This window comes from Meleagris gallopavo, chromosome Z (assembly GCF_000146605.3).
Source record: "Meleagris gallopavo isolate NT-WF06-2002-E0010 breed Aviagen turkey brand Nicholas breeding stock chromosome Z, Turkey_5.1, whole genome shotgun sequence".
In the NCBI taxonomy this organism is placed as follows: domain Eukaryota; kingdom Metazoa; phylum Chordata; class Aves; order Galliformes; family Phasianidae; genus Meleagris; species Meleagris gallopavo.
In genome coordinates, this window is record NC_015041.2 from 64,413,885 (window position 1) to 64,428,211 (window position 14,327).

The following is a 14,327-nucleotide window of genomic DNA, read 5'->3' on the forward strand; positions in this document are numbered from 1 at the left end:
CCCATTTAAGAGCTGACTGCCAGTGGGGAAGGATCTCTTCTGGAGATCCACTCCACCAGAGTTTCCCATGCAAGCCCAGGTTACGGGTGAGTGTACCTATCATTTCTGTTTCCTGCTTTGGTACAGTAACATCATAGCCAAGCTCTCTGTTATACCTTAACATCTGTATGTTTGTTAATTGTACACTGCTATACCGTAACATTGGTATATTCATTAATTGTACACTGGCATTATGCAAAACCGAATGTTTTGCAAGAGCAAACTAGGAAGCTGTGATCTGTGCAGACTGCATTAAAGAATACAAATGAATCAGATATAAATGTTACAAATAAGTTGAAGAAATTATAGAGTGTACCATGACACCATGTTACCAACGTTACTGGACTCTGATAGTTTATAAATATTTATGTAAATATCTGGATTGTCTGACAGCAAGCTAGCTTGTTTTCTGTATCTATCTTGCAACTTGTACTCTATTTGAACCTTTCTATTCTATTTTCTTTATCCAGCTGTTCCCACAGGCAAAGCACAGTAAAAGAAGGTAATGTGCCATCTTTCTTCCAGATGGACTGCAAATAGCAATAGATAGCTCATAAGAAGTAATCAGTTTAATAAAGATTATTTTGAAATATTTGTCACAATACAAAAAAAAAATCCCCATTTTCATGCTCCCTTATTCCTTCATAAATCAACAGTGTTCCATCTACAAATAACACACGGGCAGTCAACTTTAGCACAGGTGCCTATATGTTCCCCTCATCTAGCATTCTGTTGACACCATCACAGAGTTTCTGCAAATGAAGTTTATAAGGTCCAAAGGGATTATACAAAGCAGCCAAAAATTCACAATCAGAGAAGTGATCAAACACATTGTTGACACGTCCATGCGATTTCGCAGTTAGGTGACGCTGAATGATCTGATGAAGCAGCTCTCTACAGTCATTCAACAGTTTGGACAAAAAATTTCTGTCAAAGGTATAATCCACCTGATGGAAACTGACCACCGTCTTCGCCAGCTGATGAACTTTCTTCTTGAATTTCTCCATCAGTGCAATTTCATCTTGATTAAACTGATTGTTCCTGTAGAGAATTGCCAATTTGAGGACTATTTTAATGAGATTTTTAATGATCTTCTCAGCTTCTTTTTTATTTTGCGTGTACTCCTTCGTCACCCTGTAGAGCTCATCTAAAACATCGCTGCTGGTATCATCTATTAAAGTAGTTGCTATTGACTTGGATACCATTTTCCCAAGGATCTTCTTCTGGGCCTGAATGGCCAAGCTTTTCGAATTGAAGACATCTGTGGCCACTGGGGAAGGAAAAAACAGATAAATATGCGATCAATACCTCATTCATCACACACATGCTACTTGACGAGTATTTCCATGTCTGCCCATTCATCTTACTCCTCAGCAATTACAACAGAAATAATAAATACTTCATCACACACATGCTACTTGACGAGTATTTCCATGTCTGCCCATTCATCTCATTCCTCAGCAATTACAACAGAAATAATAAAATCTTACTGAATACAGTTGGAGAAAGATCTTTCAGTCCTTAGTATTCTGTTGTTTTAGGTTTACGCTTTTTTAGATTGTTACAAGATTGAGAAAACTGAAATAAAAAAAAAAAAAGAACTTGCTCAAAATTATTTTCTATATATGGATTAATGGAATATCTGATTAGGACAATAAACCTACCCTATATGATTAGATGATCTGTAACTTTTATCTGATTTTCAGTCTTGTATTTGGCAAATTTCTGCCTGTATTTTGCAGCCATTTCATATTTATGAACCCAATGGGACTAAGAAACCACAAGTAATGACAGTGCTATTCCATTAGAAACACTAATTCCCTGTGTCTACTCCTGTATATCTTCCTCCTTCACATTTCATGTGATCAGTGCATTTCAGATCCCACCTATGTTTTATGTAATACATGTAATGTAAACAAAAATCCTTGTCAGTACGGAGATTCTCTGAGTGCATTCTGAGGCTGCTGGTTTTCAGAGCAGTAAGCATATGCAGTATGTGCACATAAGGTCATCCGTGTCTTATCCTGACTGGGGAAACAGCCACAAAGGTTGGGTTAATGGGTTTCTGGGTTTCCCACCACACTTGGTAATACCACCTCATTAAGGAATCCTTCTGTGAACATTTAGGTAGATCCCAGAACACATTTCAACCTCCAAAACTACCAAAACTATGCTTATTTGCACCTCCTGCAGCAGCTCAGGAACAGACCGCTGCCTTCCTGTAGCCCCAGCAGGCCCAGCTTCAGCCATTCACATGTATTTCACATACATAAAGTTTACTTTGTAAACACGGGGTCTGAAAAAACTTTTTTTTTCCCTTCTTCTCTTCTTGTAATGAAAACAAACTCTGCAGAAGCCAAACAGAGAATCCTTGAATTCTGAAATAGTTTCTTTTTGACTGTTTGTGCTTGGGCAATCAGGTGGGCTCCTCCATAGGAAGGGAAAGGAGGCTGTCCTCCAGGACAAGCAGACACAAACCCCTACTTCTTCTCCAACCTTAACTGAAAATATTTGGTAACTGCAACTCCTTTATTAAAGGGTGAGCAATACAGCACTAGCCAGCTTCTTCCCTGTGTGATTACATGTTTTCTAATTTAATGCATAAACTTCACACTTCAGCATCAAAGTCAATCAAAAAAGACCTGCAAGCTGCTTTTGTTCCCTAAGCACATTTTTCCTCACCACCTCTGCCAGAAAGAATGAGCACACCTTTTGCAGCCAAACACTTCAGTCAAGCTGAGTTTAACCAGAACACTCACAGGACTCCTGCACACAAACTTCCTCTTAATAAAAGCGATTACTTACTTGTTCTGCAAATGGAACTGCAATTGTCAATGCGGAGGACGGTATATCCGAGGAAAAACAACTCTTATTTACTCTGCTAAACGTAGCACATGCTTTATCACTCCCTTTGCAGTCAGAAATGATCACGGAGCAGACACGCTTTCCTCTCTCTCTCCATAACAGCCACCTTTCTCCTCTGCCCGAAGCGCTTCATTTTACTTTGGCACCTCAGAACGCAAAAATATGTCTCAGTGGTTTCACTTCCTCTAACAGAGAGCTGGAAGGAAGTTGCAGTGCTGAGCAAGCAGCACAGCACTGCTACCACTAACTGGGAGCCACGTCGGGTGGATGGGGGGAGAGCAGCACGAGGTGACAGCCGTGGTCTTGGTGCTGTCTTATAGATGACTCTGTGTGCACTGAGGGTACACCTATGGGATGGACCTTGCTGCAGTAAGGTCACCTCCCTGGTGCCTGGGCAGGTAATCTCACTAAATTTAAGCATCTCACGGGCTGCTTTTCTCATGACTTCCCTGAAACTCCTCTGGGAGGCTGCCCTCTGAGGTGGAGGTTTCCCTCTGCACAGGAGGGCAGACTGAGGAGAGCAGATCTAAGGGGGAAAACACAGGACCTTAGGGACTACAGGGACATCAGAGGAGCAAACAACTTTCTAGAGACTGTCTTCTGCAAAGCTGGGAGCTTCGTCATTACAAAGCTTAATTTTTTTGCAAACAATAGTATTTATGCTTGACATCAATTATTTGGTGAATAAAGAAATACTGCATATGCAGCATTCCAAATGTGTTTTTCTCCAAATATATCACTTCCCCCCTCCCTCCCTTCCCCTCCTTAAAACCATGCTGCAAATGTGAACTTTTAGTGAAAATGAAGAATTCAATCTTAATGAGCTCTCAGGAGCCCGGTGTGAAAGCACTAAGGAGGTTGTCACAGCACGATGCTCATTCTCCCCTGATGTGGAAGGCAGTATTTCTCCCTCTGTATTGGGGCAAATAGCTATTACCAAACACCCCATTTCTCAACTCTATTTATGCTTAAAAGAAAACATATTAAAAGAAACAAAAACAACAACATAGAATCAGATGACTTCACTGCTTTAAGCCAAGATAGAAATTATTTTTTTCCCGTAAGATAACAGGAAACTGCAATGGTGCCAGCAGATAGGTTCTGTGTACTCAATCTCATGCATATTGACAATGAACACTTAGTCACTGAATGTTTGTAAGCTTGCTGTCATAAGGATAGACATTTAAAAAAATAATAAAACCACCCAACAAAAACTTCCAGTGAACCCTGCTAAATACCACGGGCAAGTCAGGATCTGAACTTTCTGACGTGGGTTGCATTTCTGATTTATGTACTCAGCGTGCTGGTGTACAGAATTTGACTGCAGAGCTGTTATGCAGCCACATGAGACTGCTTTCACTTTAATGGCTGGCAGGGCATGTCCTGCAGTAATACTCTGTCAGCTCCAGAAACCACACGAGACTTTGGGTGAGAGACACAGGGCACTTCCAGGAGAAAAGAGACGTAGCAGAAAAGCAACAGCACCAACCGAGCACTTCAGGCACCATTTGAAAAACTGCACCACACCATTTTGAGAAATGTGGCAAGTGATTTCCTGCCTGGCTTCCTGTGTGGACAAGAACACTTGCCTCTGCACAGGCTGCAACTGAAGCAAGAAGCCTATGCACAGAACAGCAGCAGCATGCCCCATGGCTGGAGCACTGCTTCCCCAGATGCCAAGCTGGATACACAGCAGTGTATTTTCCAAGTATGTGTGACCATCAGTGATGGTCCTCCAAAATTCCAGGACTGCTCAGACATCAGGGGACAGAAAAAGTAGCAACTTTTCCTCCGTTTTCATGATTTTCCTATTTAATTCATAACTTCAGAGTACTGAAATGCCAGAACAAGAAGAAAAGACCCACCTTCCAGTTGCAGAAGCACACACACTACAGAAAACAGAAAACAAATGTTGTTTTTTCTTGTTTTCAATAAGGAGGTGAGAAGAACTGACCAAAAAAACAAAGTACCTGCAGGTTAAAGTCAGACATTGTTGCAGGAAGGATGCTATTACCAACAAAAACGTATGTGCAGTACTGCAGTCCCACGAGAGCAGTCTATGCCAACAAGTTATTCTGGTTACGCCTGTGCTTCCCAGAGCCACCCTGTGCTGCACACGACACATACTGAAGCTGATGCAGAAATTCAAAAAGCCTTCTTGAAAGCTTTTTTTCCCCTACAGCCTCTGTATGTACTTTAATTCACAGGTCAGACACTAGAACAGGCTGCCCAGAAATGCTGTGGATGCCCTCTTCCTGAAAGCTCTCAAGGCCAGGCTGGATGGAGCTGTGAGAACATGGTCAAGAGGGATGTGTCCCTGCCTATAGCAGGGGGTTGGAACTAGGTGATCTTAAAGGTCCCTTCCAACCCAAACCATTCTGTGATTCTATGAATAGTGTCATTTTAATTAAAAAAAAATTGTATTAACCTCTGATGACTGCTACAGAGGTGTATTTTAAACCTTACTGGATATGAGACTGAGAACAAGAACTCAGCAGACACGGAGAGTAGAGCCCCTTCACTCCTTTGCCACCATGTGCCATCCCTGCTGGAATGCACCAACAGGTGCTGAGCGATTAGATTTCAGCTTTTGGCCTTTTCAGGGCTACTCTGAGTTCCTCCACATCTACACTGAATAGCAATAGTGCATAAATCTTTCCATGTGAAATAAAGCACATTCGAGGTCATTCCTTCAGAACAAGCAAATGGTGCACAGATGAACAAGAGATATCCAGCTGCTTTTCAAACCATGCCAACAATGAGAATGTCTCATTAGCAAAATAAAACCTTAGCTGTAGGCACAGGATATAGAGCCGAATGCAAGAGGAAAATGACAGGCAGACCAAGGGAACTCTAAATGCATGAAGAGACCTAGAACTTTTTCCAGGAGAAGAGAAAAAAGAGGAAGTTAAAGACACAGGTAGCAAAAAACACAATGAACTGATACCTGCCCACAAGGTAGAGAGAAGACAGCAATCTGGCCTTAGAGGAACAGGGAAAATAATTGCTAAGAACAAGCAGCAACTTCACAGTGAAAATGCAAACAGTGAGTATTTTGAATAGTGTGTAAAGAAAGCCACAGCAGAAGATAGTTCAAACGAGAGAAAGGCCTGAGAGTCTTTCGCTGACTGTGCAAATAATAACGCTTTTCCTGTATTTCTAGTTCCAGTCCTCTGTTGTTGTCGGCGTCAGTCTGTGCTCCACTGTCTGCATCCTGCAGACAGGATGGCGTTCCACTGGCACCTCTTCTTCAGAGCAAGGCTGAAGGAAGACCAGGTTAGCAGCCTATGCTTTGGTTGTGTTACTCTCCCATCTTCCACTTGAGAGCACCTAAGCTCTTGAGTAAAAGCAAAGCCAGCCTTCCTAGGTACCTCAGAGTTTGGTTTTGCTTTCATTAACATCATTAAAATGTGTCTAGCAAAATATAAAGTGAAATAAAATTTTGATCTTTAATAGTAGAAAACTGTTCTTCTGTAAAATTAAATCACGTTAAAAAGTAACACATGCCTATAACACTTTTTTATGTCAGGCAGTGGTATAATTTGCCCACAGAACCCTGACTGGTACACAGCAAACCAATAGCAATCCTGTTTTTATATGTTGTAAGTATCTACTAAATACTAATTATGAGGGCTGCTCCAAAAGTAATGCCTCCTATTTTACTACGATGTCAGAGGCAGATGGTGGAGGTTAAGCAGAAATAATGTCTTAGATTTTACATTTTAAACTACAAATAATTTGAAACAACAACAAAAAATTAAAAAAAAAAACAAAAAAACGAGTTTGAGCAGCTGTGAACAGAGACAATGGATACTTCCTAAAGAGGTAAGAATTAAGTCTTTGGCTCTTTGTTTACAGCCAGTCTTCTCCAAGCTCACAGCTTTTCCTAAATGCTGTGAACTAGGAATTTAAAAATCTGGTATGGAAAACATCTAGAATGCGTGTTTAAACTACTCTTCTTCTTTAAGAAATGGTATTAGAATCCATTGGGAGAGATATAAATTACATAGATTGCTTCAAAAGTAATGCTTCCTATTGATTTCCATGGAAGCGACAACAGATACGAAGAACACAATGACACTGTTTGACAGAACAAAGTCTCACCTACAAAGCACTATTTTTCAACAAAGTCACCAGCATTAGCTATGCATTTTTATCAGCGATGAGCAAGAGCTCACACTGATAACAATCTGCACCAGTGCAGGTGACACAATGTCACTGTCACCACTGCTGAAATGCACCATCCACTGCCCCAATGTGCTCACGTCCACTGCTTGGTCTCCATTAAGCTTTGATGAATGTCAGTGAGCACCATTTTTTTCCAAATGAAGGAATTCAGGCATACTCCTTTGCTTCATCCACATGTCCATGCCAGACATCATTCTGTCAGAGCCTTTGCTGCCATCTGTCACACGGCAAGAGCATGGAATGGGAGGGTTCAACCCCTGCTGCCATCTCACCAACATCCATCTGTGAAATCATGGGCAAACACTGTAAAATGGACTTTCAGAGTAGCCCTCATATATTGCAGTGTCAAACCAAAATAAAGACTTCTCTTACTGGTGTGCAAATAAGACTGACTGATTGTTCTTTACTAAACTGTATAGTTAAAAACACTGATCCTAAGTTTGCAACCAGTAAGGAAAAAGGTTTCCAAGAAACTTTCTACATTGTGTCCGATTCTCTCTGCACTGTACCTGCAGAATACAATTTGTGAAGCCTCCTACTTCTCCAAACGAAACCTGCCATGGCATGCAGGGCTCTCTGCATTTCACCGTTGGCCAGACAAGCACTAGAAACCAGCACCCAAGCACAACTATGACAGGGAATCACCGAATCATAGAATGGCCTGCATTGAAAAGGACCACAGTGTCGTCTAGTTTCAACTGCCTTGCTATGTGCAGGGTCAACCACTAGAATCAACTAAAAAAACTGAACCAAACCAAACTTCAAACCCCAACCAAGACAGGGAATGTTATAAAGAAAAGAAAAATTGATAACAAAGTCACCAATGTAGAATACAAAACAGGTTTCCGAGTTTCTCCCTTCATCACCTAGAACAAGATTGTGCCCAGGTGAGGGCAAGTTGAAGGTCCGTGCTGATGCCGTGGTTACAAAGAACCTGTCTGCTAGCAGACACAGGTGCATCATTAATCACACCATTTTTTCTACTCAGAAGTCATTACAGAGGTGTGTCTACAAAATACAAATTGTACATAAGCTTTTAAAAGTAAACAACTCACACAACAAAGAAAGGAGCAGAATGAGAGAAAAACTGAGAAGCAGCAACTTTTGTACCTCCCGCAGTAAAAATAATTGTTATTAGCAGTATGTACAAAACTAACTGTAAGGTTGGAGAGATTTATTAATGCCAGAACTTTCTGTACAAGCACTCAAATTTCTCACAAAGTCACACACAGCAACTGTTAGCAGTACACCTACTGCATACCACTGGAATTGCAAGCGTCCAGTCAAGGAATAAATGTGAAAAATTCATCCTTAAAGATAAACATGGATTTCAAACGCATCACAGAGCACATCAGGTCACTTTTAACCTTCTACTTATTTTATTGAATGTAATGCATGGGAAAATACAAGTTCTGTTGAAAAAGCAGCATAAAAGTTAGTAGTTTTTTCATGCTTCTCTGCGAAAGGCTGTCTCTTACCACAGATCAAAAAACAACCAGAAAAAAAAAAATCACTTCAGAAGGTTGAGATAATATTTGGAATATAGATTTAATCTGTTTTAATTATTAGCCAAATCTGTTTACAGCTACTCTAAGTGAGGGGGGAAAAGCAATACTATTCTCGAAAAGCAATATTTAAAAACCCCTATTGAACGCTAAAACCAAACTCATCACATTTGACAGAAGGCTTGACCAAACGGTAATTGATACTAATGAAAGTAATGATGGATTAATTCAATCTGAAGGCAGGAATGGCTATATTGGTGTCTGGGTTCTTCCTTACAATATCACTGACTCATGGATTACAAAATATTCTTAGAAGCTGTTTATTCAGCCAGATCCTGAACTTGGAAATAACACTGTCAAAGTACTGCAGCTTTTCTGAATGCAGGCGAACTCCTGGAAGATTAGAAAAAAAAAGAATTTTAAAGCAGAATGCCACCCTCCTGTTGGTGGAGCATTGTGCCCAGTTTTCTCCTGCCTAGCTTCTCTGCTAGAGGAACTGACACACTGAACCCTATCCAAGGAGGCATGATCAGGGAACTGTGTTGGGCTTGCTCAGCCTGAAGAAGCTAACAGGACAGCTCACTAGTAGATCCATCTTGTTACTGAGGGGTTATGGGGAATGTGCAGCCAGGATCCTCTTGGAGATGCACAGAAGAAGAGCAAGGGGCAACAGACGCATTGCAGCAGCAGAAATCCTCACTTGATGTCAGGAATATATTCTTCACAGAGGGAGCAGTCAATATTGTAGCTAAAGAAGCTGTGGGAGCAACGGTCTTGAAGATGCCAGTAACCTGACTGCACACAAATAGACTACAGAGCTTCATCTAACGTCAAGTTTGGATCTGGCTTCAAAGCTGTCTCTGCTTTGAGTGGGAGATCGTGCCAGATGATCTCCAAAAGCTCCCTGCAGCCTCTCTTTGCTTCTCCCTGCTGATGCCCTCTCTTCAAGGAACGGCACCTTATTCACAATTAAACACTTAAGGCCTGCAGTTCACTACAGATTAAAAGATTTGATTGCGTAAGCATAATTATCCTAATTATCTTTCTCAAGGCAACCTAGCATTCAGCCCAGCAACTGCAGCTAAATGATTAACCTGTTCAGAGTTTCAGTGGTTCTCTAAAGCAGCCTTCTACCCACAGCTAGTGCTCGTGCCCCAGCCTCTATTCACATCACCACCTCGCTCACCCATCGGCCCGCACTGCACAGGGAATGGTATGTGGACTATTGAAGACACGTCAAGTGCTCTGCAGGAGACAGCTGCTCAGTATGGACTCCATACGTCATACACAGCAGAAAAATACCTGCAGAAGAGGCAACGGGAGTCACAGAATCATAGAATCGCCAAGGTTGGAAAAGACCTCTAAGATCATCCAACTGTCTGCCTACCACTAAGTCGCCATCTAACCTGTCTACAGATTGGTTATCTCAAAGATTACCCTGCTTGGGTCAGGAAAACAAAGCCAGCCGTTCTTTCTAAGTGCTCTGACTGGGAGTGGCAAGTGCCTACATGAAGATGTAGCTGCAGAAGCTGTATTACAAACCACAGAAGTTTACCTGTGTTCTCAAGTTGCTTTTATCAGGCTACCTGTACCTTGCTTCGTTAAATGTACACGCCTCCAAACTACGTTAGAAACCTGACGTTACAACGATTTTGACTTGAGTGGGTACTTGACATATCTCCCCCAAATTTCCCACCATTTCTCACCATCAGGTGCTAACTTCCTGCTCTTAACTGCACCCATCTGCACCTCTGGCAATGTTCTCCTGGGAAGCTTGTGGTACCACATTACAGCGTCCAGATGACAATCATTCCTTCTTCTTTTTCATAAACTTCATTTTTTTTCCCCATTCCTATCTTTCTGACATTAAGATTAAATATTCTACCTTTATGCTGTCCTATTGATTGTAAGTTGTAATAACCTACAGAAATGATGCTACAAAATTCCAAACTGTTAATAAGCGTTGCTCTCATTTACAGAACTGCACGTATGATATTTACGGCACCAGTAATCTCCTAAACCTTTTCATCTGCAGCAGGGAATTTATCTATGCAACAAAAAACCTTCAACTGACTGATACACATCTCTGACACATCTGCCAGTGTCCAGATGGTTCCTCCTGCCTTTGCTTGCAAATATTAAAATAACATTTTCCCTGAACTTTCTTTCTCCTTTTACTCTCTAGTGCGTAGCAGACAAACTACTGCACTTTCATTGCTAGCTCTGGTCTTGAAATTTACAGAATTTGACAAAATACATTTTACAATCACCTGAACACAGCCTGCATCCCTTCCTGTAGTCACAGAACTTTACCTACTAATCCCCAGGTGGGGGCTCGTAATTCATGGGCAAATCAGGACTTCTCTTTAAAGAGACCTTCAGTTTTGCACTCACAGGAACTATCAACCACCCACTGTGACAAACAAGTTAAAAAAAAAGCACACAGCTCTACTCTTAATGAAGTAGAAACAACTGAAGAATTCTGAAAGTTTATTTCATGCTGTATGCACTAAACCACTGCACAGGCACTGGACTGTATTTTTCAGTGTTGTGATCAATGTTATCTTTCACATCATGTTCAATCTCACAAGGTAAAAGCAGTGTAAGAACTTAATCACTACAATTCACCTATTAATTCCAGTTTTATCCACCTGCCCAAAACCCTCTTTTCTCACACTTCTCAATTATTCCTTTAGAGATGGGAATGAGTTACCAGGAATGCATTTACTGACTGACTGAAAACCCTTCTCCCTGCTATCTTCACCTCATCTTCCCATAACACTTACTAATGTTTTTACGTTCAACTCCAGCCTATTAAAATCACAGTGCAGAAAACCCAAGTATTTTCCCAGCTGAGAATAGCTAACCAAGAAGTTATTCCTCCTCTCCCACCTCAGCCACCTGCTCCAAATCCTTTCTTCCCAGCACGGAGATCATGTCATCTCAATCTGTATCAGAGCAAACAAAATAACATGCACAGAAAGACACAAATCTTTTCAGCGCATTTTCAGATTCTGAGTCATCTAGGAAGGTAAAAGCTTTCTTTAAAAAGGGAAATCTACATTTCAAGCATAGCCAAGTTTGTAGAATTGTCTGAAGATTCCTATAAGTAAAGCAGAGGGCTGGGCCTGCTGTGGCACACTTGCTTATCTCCTGTAATACCAAAGGGGAACGTTCACACAGACACATTCTCTCTTACAGATTCCCTTTTCAAGCAGCTTCTACAGAGGAATACTTTTTTGCTGTTCCAAAATGTTGCCTTTGAGCTCACCCATTCATTCAGTGAGAAAATTGGAGAATTAAATAAGAAAACTAGACATCTTTGTAATCCTCTATTATTAACTGGGTTCTACTACATTATTACCACTAAGTTTGGCCCAGCCCAAACCGACAGCAAGAAAACACGCTTTTGTGCAAGCAAGCAGACAGAGGTCCCTAATAATGTTTATCTCAAATCAGAGGGAAGTTGTAAGAATGTGAGGGGAACGCCAGCTGAAAGTCTCAAGTTCTTGTTTCCTCCAAATGCAAAGCGCTTGGATTACCTGCTGCCCGCTGAGCCACACTGGATCCCTATCAGCCTGAGCCTCTGCAAGGACTACTCACAGTCACGGAACACTGTGGCTAGGGCTGTGCCCTAGGAAACACACACCCAGCCCTGCTCCCCTCCGGAACCAGCAGCCTCTGTGGGCAGGAGCTCGGAGGAAGCCCCCTCCTCCCACCCAATACCACACGCAGCTCTCGGCCCTGCACTGCTCACAGCCTGGCTGGGAAGCGAGAACCATCTATTCCCAAAACAACGACCTTTCGCTTCCCCCCACACCACTTCTTCTTTTGTCAAAAGATACAGCACTTCCAAAGCCAACAAAACCTTCCTCTTTCAATACTCTCCGTCCTCGCCGCACACACAGGCCATTGCCAGGGGCAGGCAGACATCTCCGGCTCTCTGTACGCTGTTATTTTGTGCAGGCAGGACTGCTGCTCACTTCTCCCTGTCCCCTGTGCACCCAGAAGCTGGCAGGGCCGCTTCCCTACCTTCCCGGGACTCGTCCGCCTCCAGGCTCATGGCGAAATGGGCACCAGCAGCTGAGGTGTGCTCTGTGGAGCTGCAAGCCAACTTCTTGAAAAACGAAGAAAAAAGAAAAAAGGGGGGGGGGGAGAAGGAAGAAAGGAAAGAAAAAAAAAGGAGGGTTGGGATTTTAAGGGGAAAAGTCTGCGAATTCAGCAAATCAGGGCTCAGCTGCTCAGGAGATTCCGCCCCTTTCGGAGCAAGCACACCAGCCGTCTGGAAAAGCAGCAGCACCTCAACAGAAACTCTCACTTCCCCTGCCAGCAGTTGCTGGTTATGCATTTCAATCTCCCTGGTTTCTAGAAAGGGTGGAGTTTTACTTGTTACAGCTCGCCAGCGGGGTATGAGAAAGCAAGCACAGGGGGCCAAAAAATCCTTTGGCAAGGAACAGCCTTGACTGTGATTGCAGCAACTGGCTGACAGGGCCCTGCTAACCACTGCAGTTACATCTAACTTAAATCAACTGCTTCCAAAGCCTGAACTCTGCATTTCTACAGCAGCCACTATCTCAAATGTGGCCTTTAGTATCCTCACAAAATTACAGAATGGCTTGGGTTGGAAAGGACCTCAAGGATCACGAAGCTCCAACCTCCTTGCCACATGCAGGGCCACCAACCTCCACATTTAATACTAGACCTGGCTGCCCAGGGCCCCATCCAATCTGGCCTTGAAACCTCTAGGGATGGACGGGGCATCCACAGCCTCTTGGGGCAGCTGTTCCAGCACCTCACCACTCTCACACTAAAGAACTTCCCCCTGACATCCAACCTCAATCTTCTCTCCTTCCTTCTATCCTTAATGTCAGCAGCTAACATGGAGTGACTACACAAATGCTCACAGGGTGAGGAGCAGCAGCAGTCCTGTGCAGGCAGCCTAAACTGAAGCTTGACATTTTTTGCCTTATATCTGTGCTCATAGTGTCTTGTTAGCCACCCTGAACAGTGCAATGCACCTCTGCTGCCTGGAGAAATCACCTGATGTCTGTGTGATACATGTAATACCTGTAATACCTACATGTCTTCGTGCATCATTTCTAACAGCACACAACACCGTCTTACAACCCAGCAAGAGAAACGGTCCCCTGCAACAACTCCACCTCGTCACACAACAGGACAGAACACGCACCCGTAGAACAAAAGCAGTGGGAACAATGAGCAAGCTGATTTTCCAAATGGCACTGTCTGCGGTGAAATCACAGTCAGAAGGAACTGTATTTTCCTACTTATTCACTGAATTTATTTTTAGTTTGGTGAATGGGACAATAGCAGAGTGGAAAGGCTACGGCTGAGATGACAGCAGAGGTGAGCTTCTCTGCAGAGCCTTGTTAAGATGTACTTCAAGATGAAACCAGAAGGCTCTGAGCTGCACAAAATAGGGGTGCATTCAAAATAATTAAGGAAAAAAAAATTGAATTGCAACATTCATCTGTGTACATAAAAGATGATCTAAGCAGGAAGGATAACAGCACAGTATTGGAAAGGTTGGTCTCAATTCTTCACAGCACATTTGCTGTGCAGACTAGGGTAAATAAAACTTCAGCAGGTGAGCACTTCTCGTGCTACTTTGAGTGATTTTATTCATGATAAAGACTGCCTTTTACCATGTACTTCTCCCATGGCTAAGATCTCATTTTAAAGGCACTTGGCAATGCAGAACCTTTTTTA

General features: G+C 42.5%; 1 protein-coding gene across 3 annotated transcripts; it reads right to left on the reverse strand.

The window, feature by feature from the left end:
* Positions 1 to 593: 593 nt before the first annotated feature.
* On the reverse strand, positions 594 to 12,904 carry TNFAIP8 (TNF alpha induced protein 8). 3 transcript variants are annotated; one of them, XM_010726197.3, is made up of 2 exons: positions 12,630 to 12,904; positions 594 to 1,309 (listed from the first exon to the last, which is right to left on the reverse strand). In XM_010726197.3, exons 1-2 carry the CDS (start codon positions 12,658 to 12,660, stop codon positions 744 to 746), a joined length of 597 nt encoding a protein of 198 aa, XP_010724499.1. In that variant the 5' UTR covers positions 12,661 to 12,904; the 3' UTR covers positions 594 to 743. The 3 variants fall into 3 exon arrangements, with proteins under 3 accessions (XP_010724499.1, XP_010724502.1, XP_010724501.1); XM_010726200.3 differs by lacking the exon at positions 12,630 to 12,904 and adding an exon at positions 12,140 to 12,257; XM_010726199.3 differs by lacking the exon at positions 12,630 to 12,904 and adding an exon at positions 2,845 to 3,122.
* Positions 12,905 to 14,327: the final 1,423 nt, after the last annotated feature.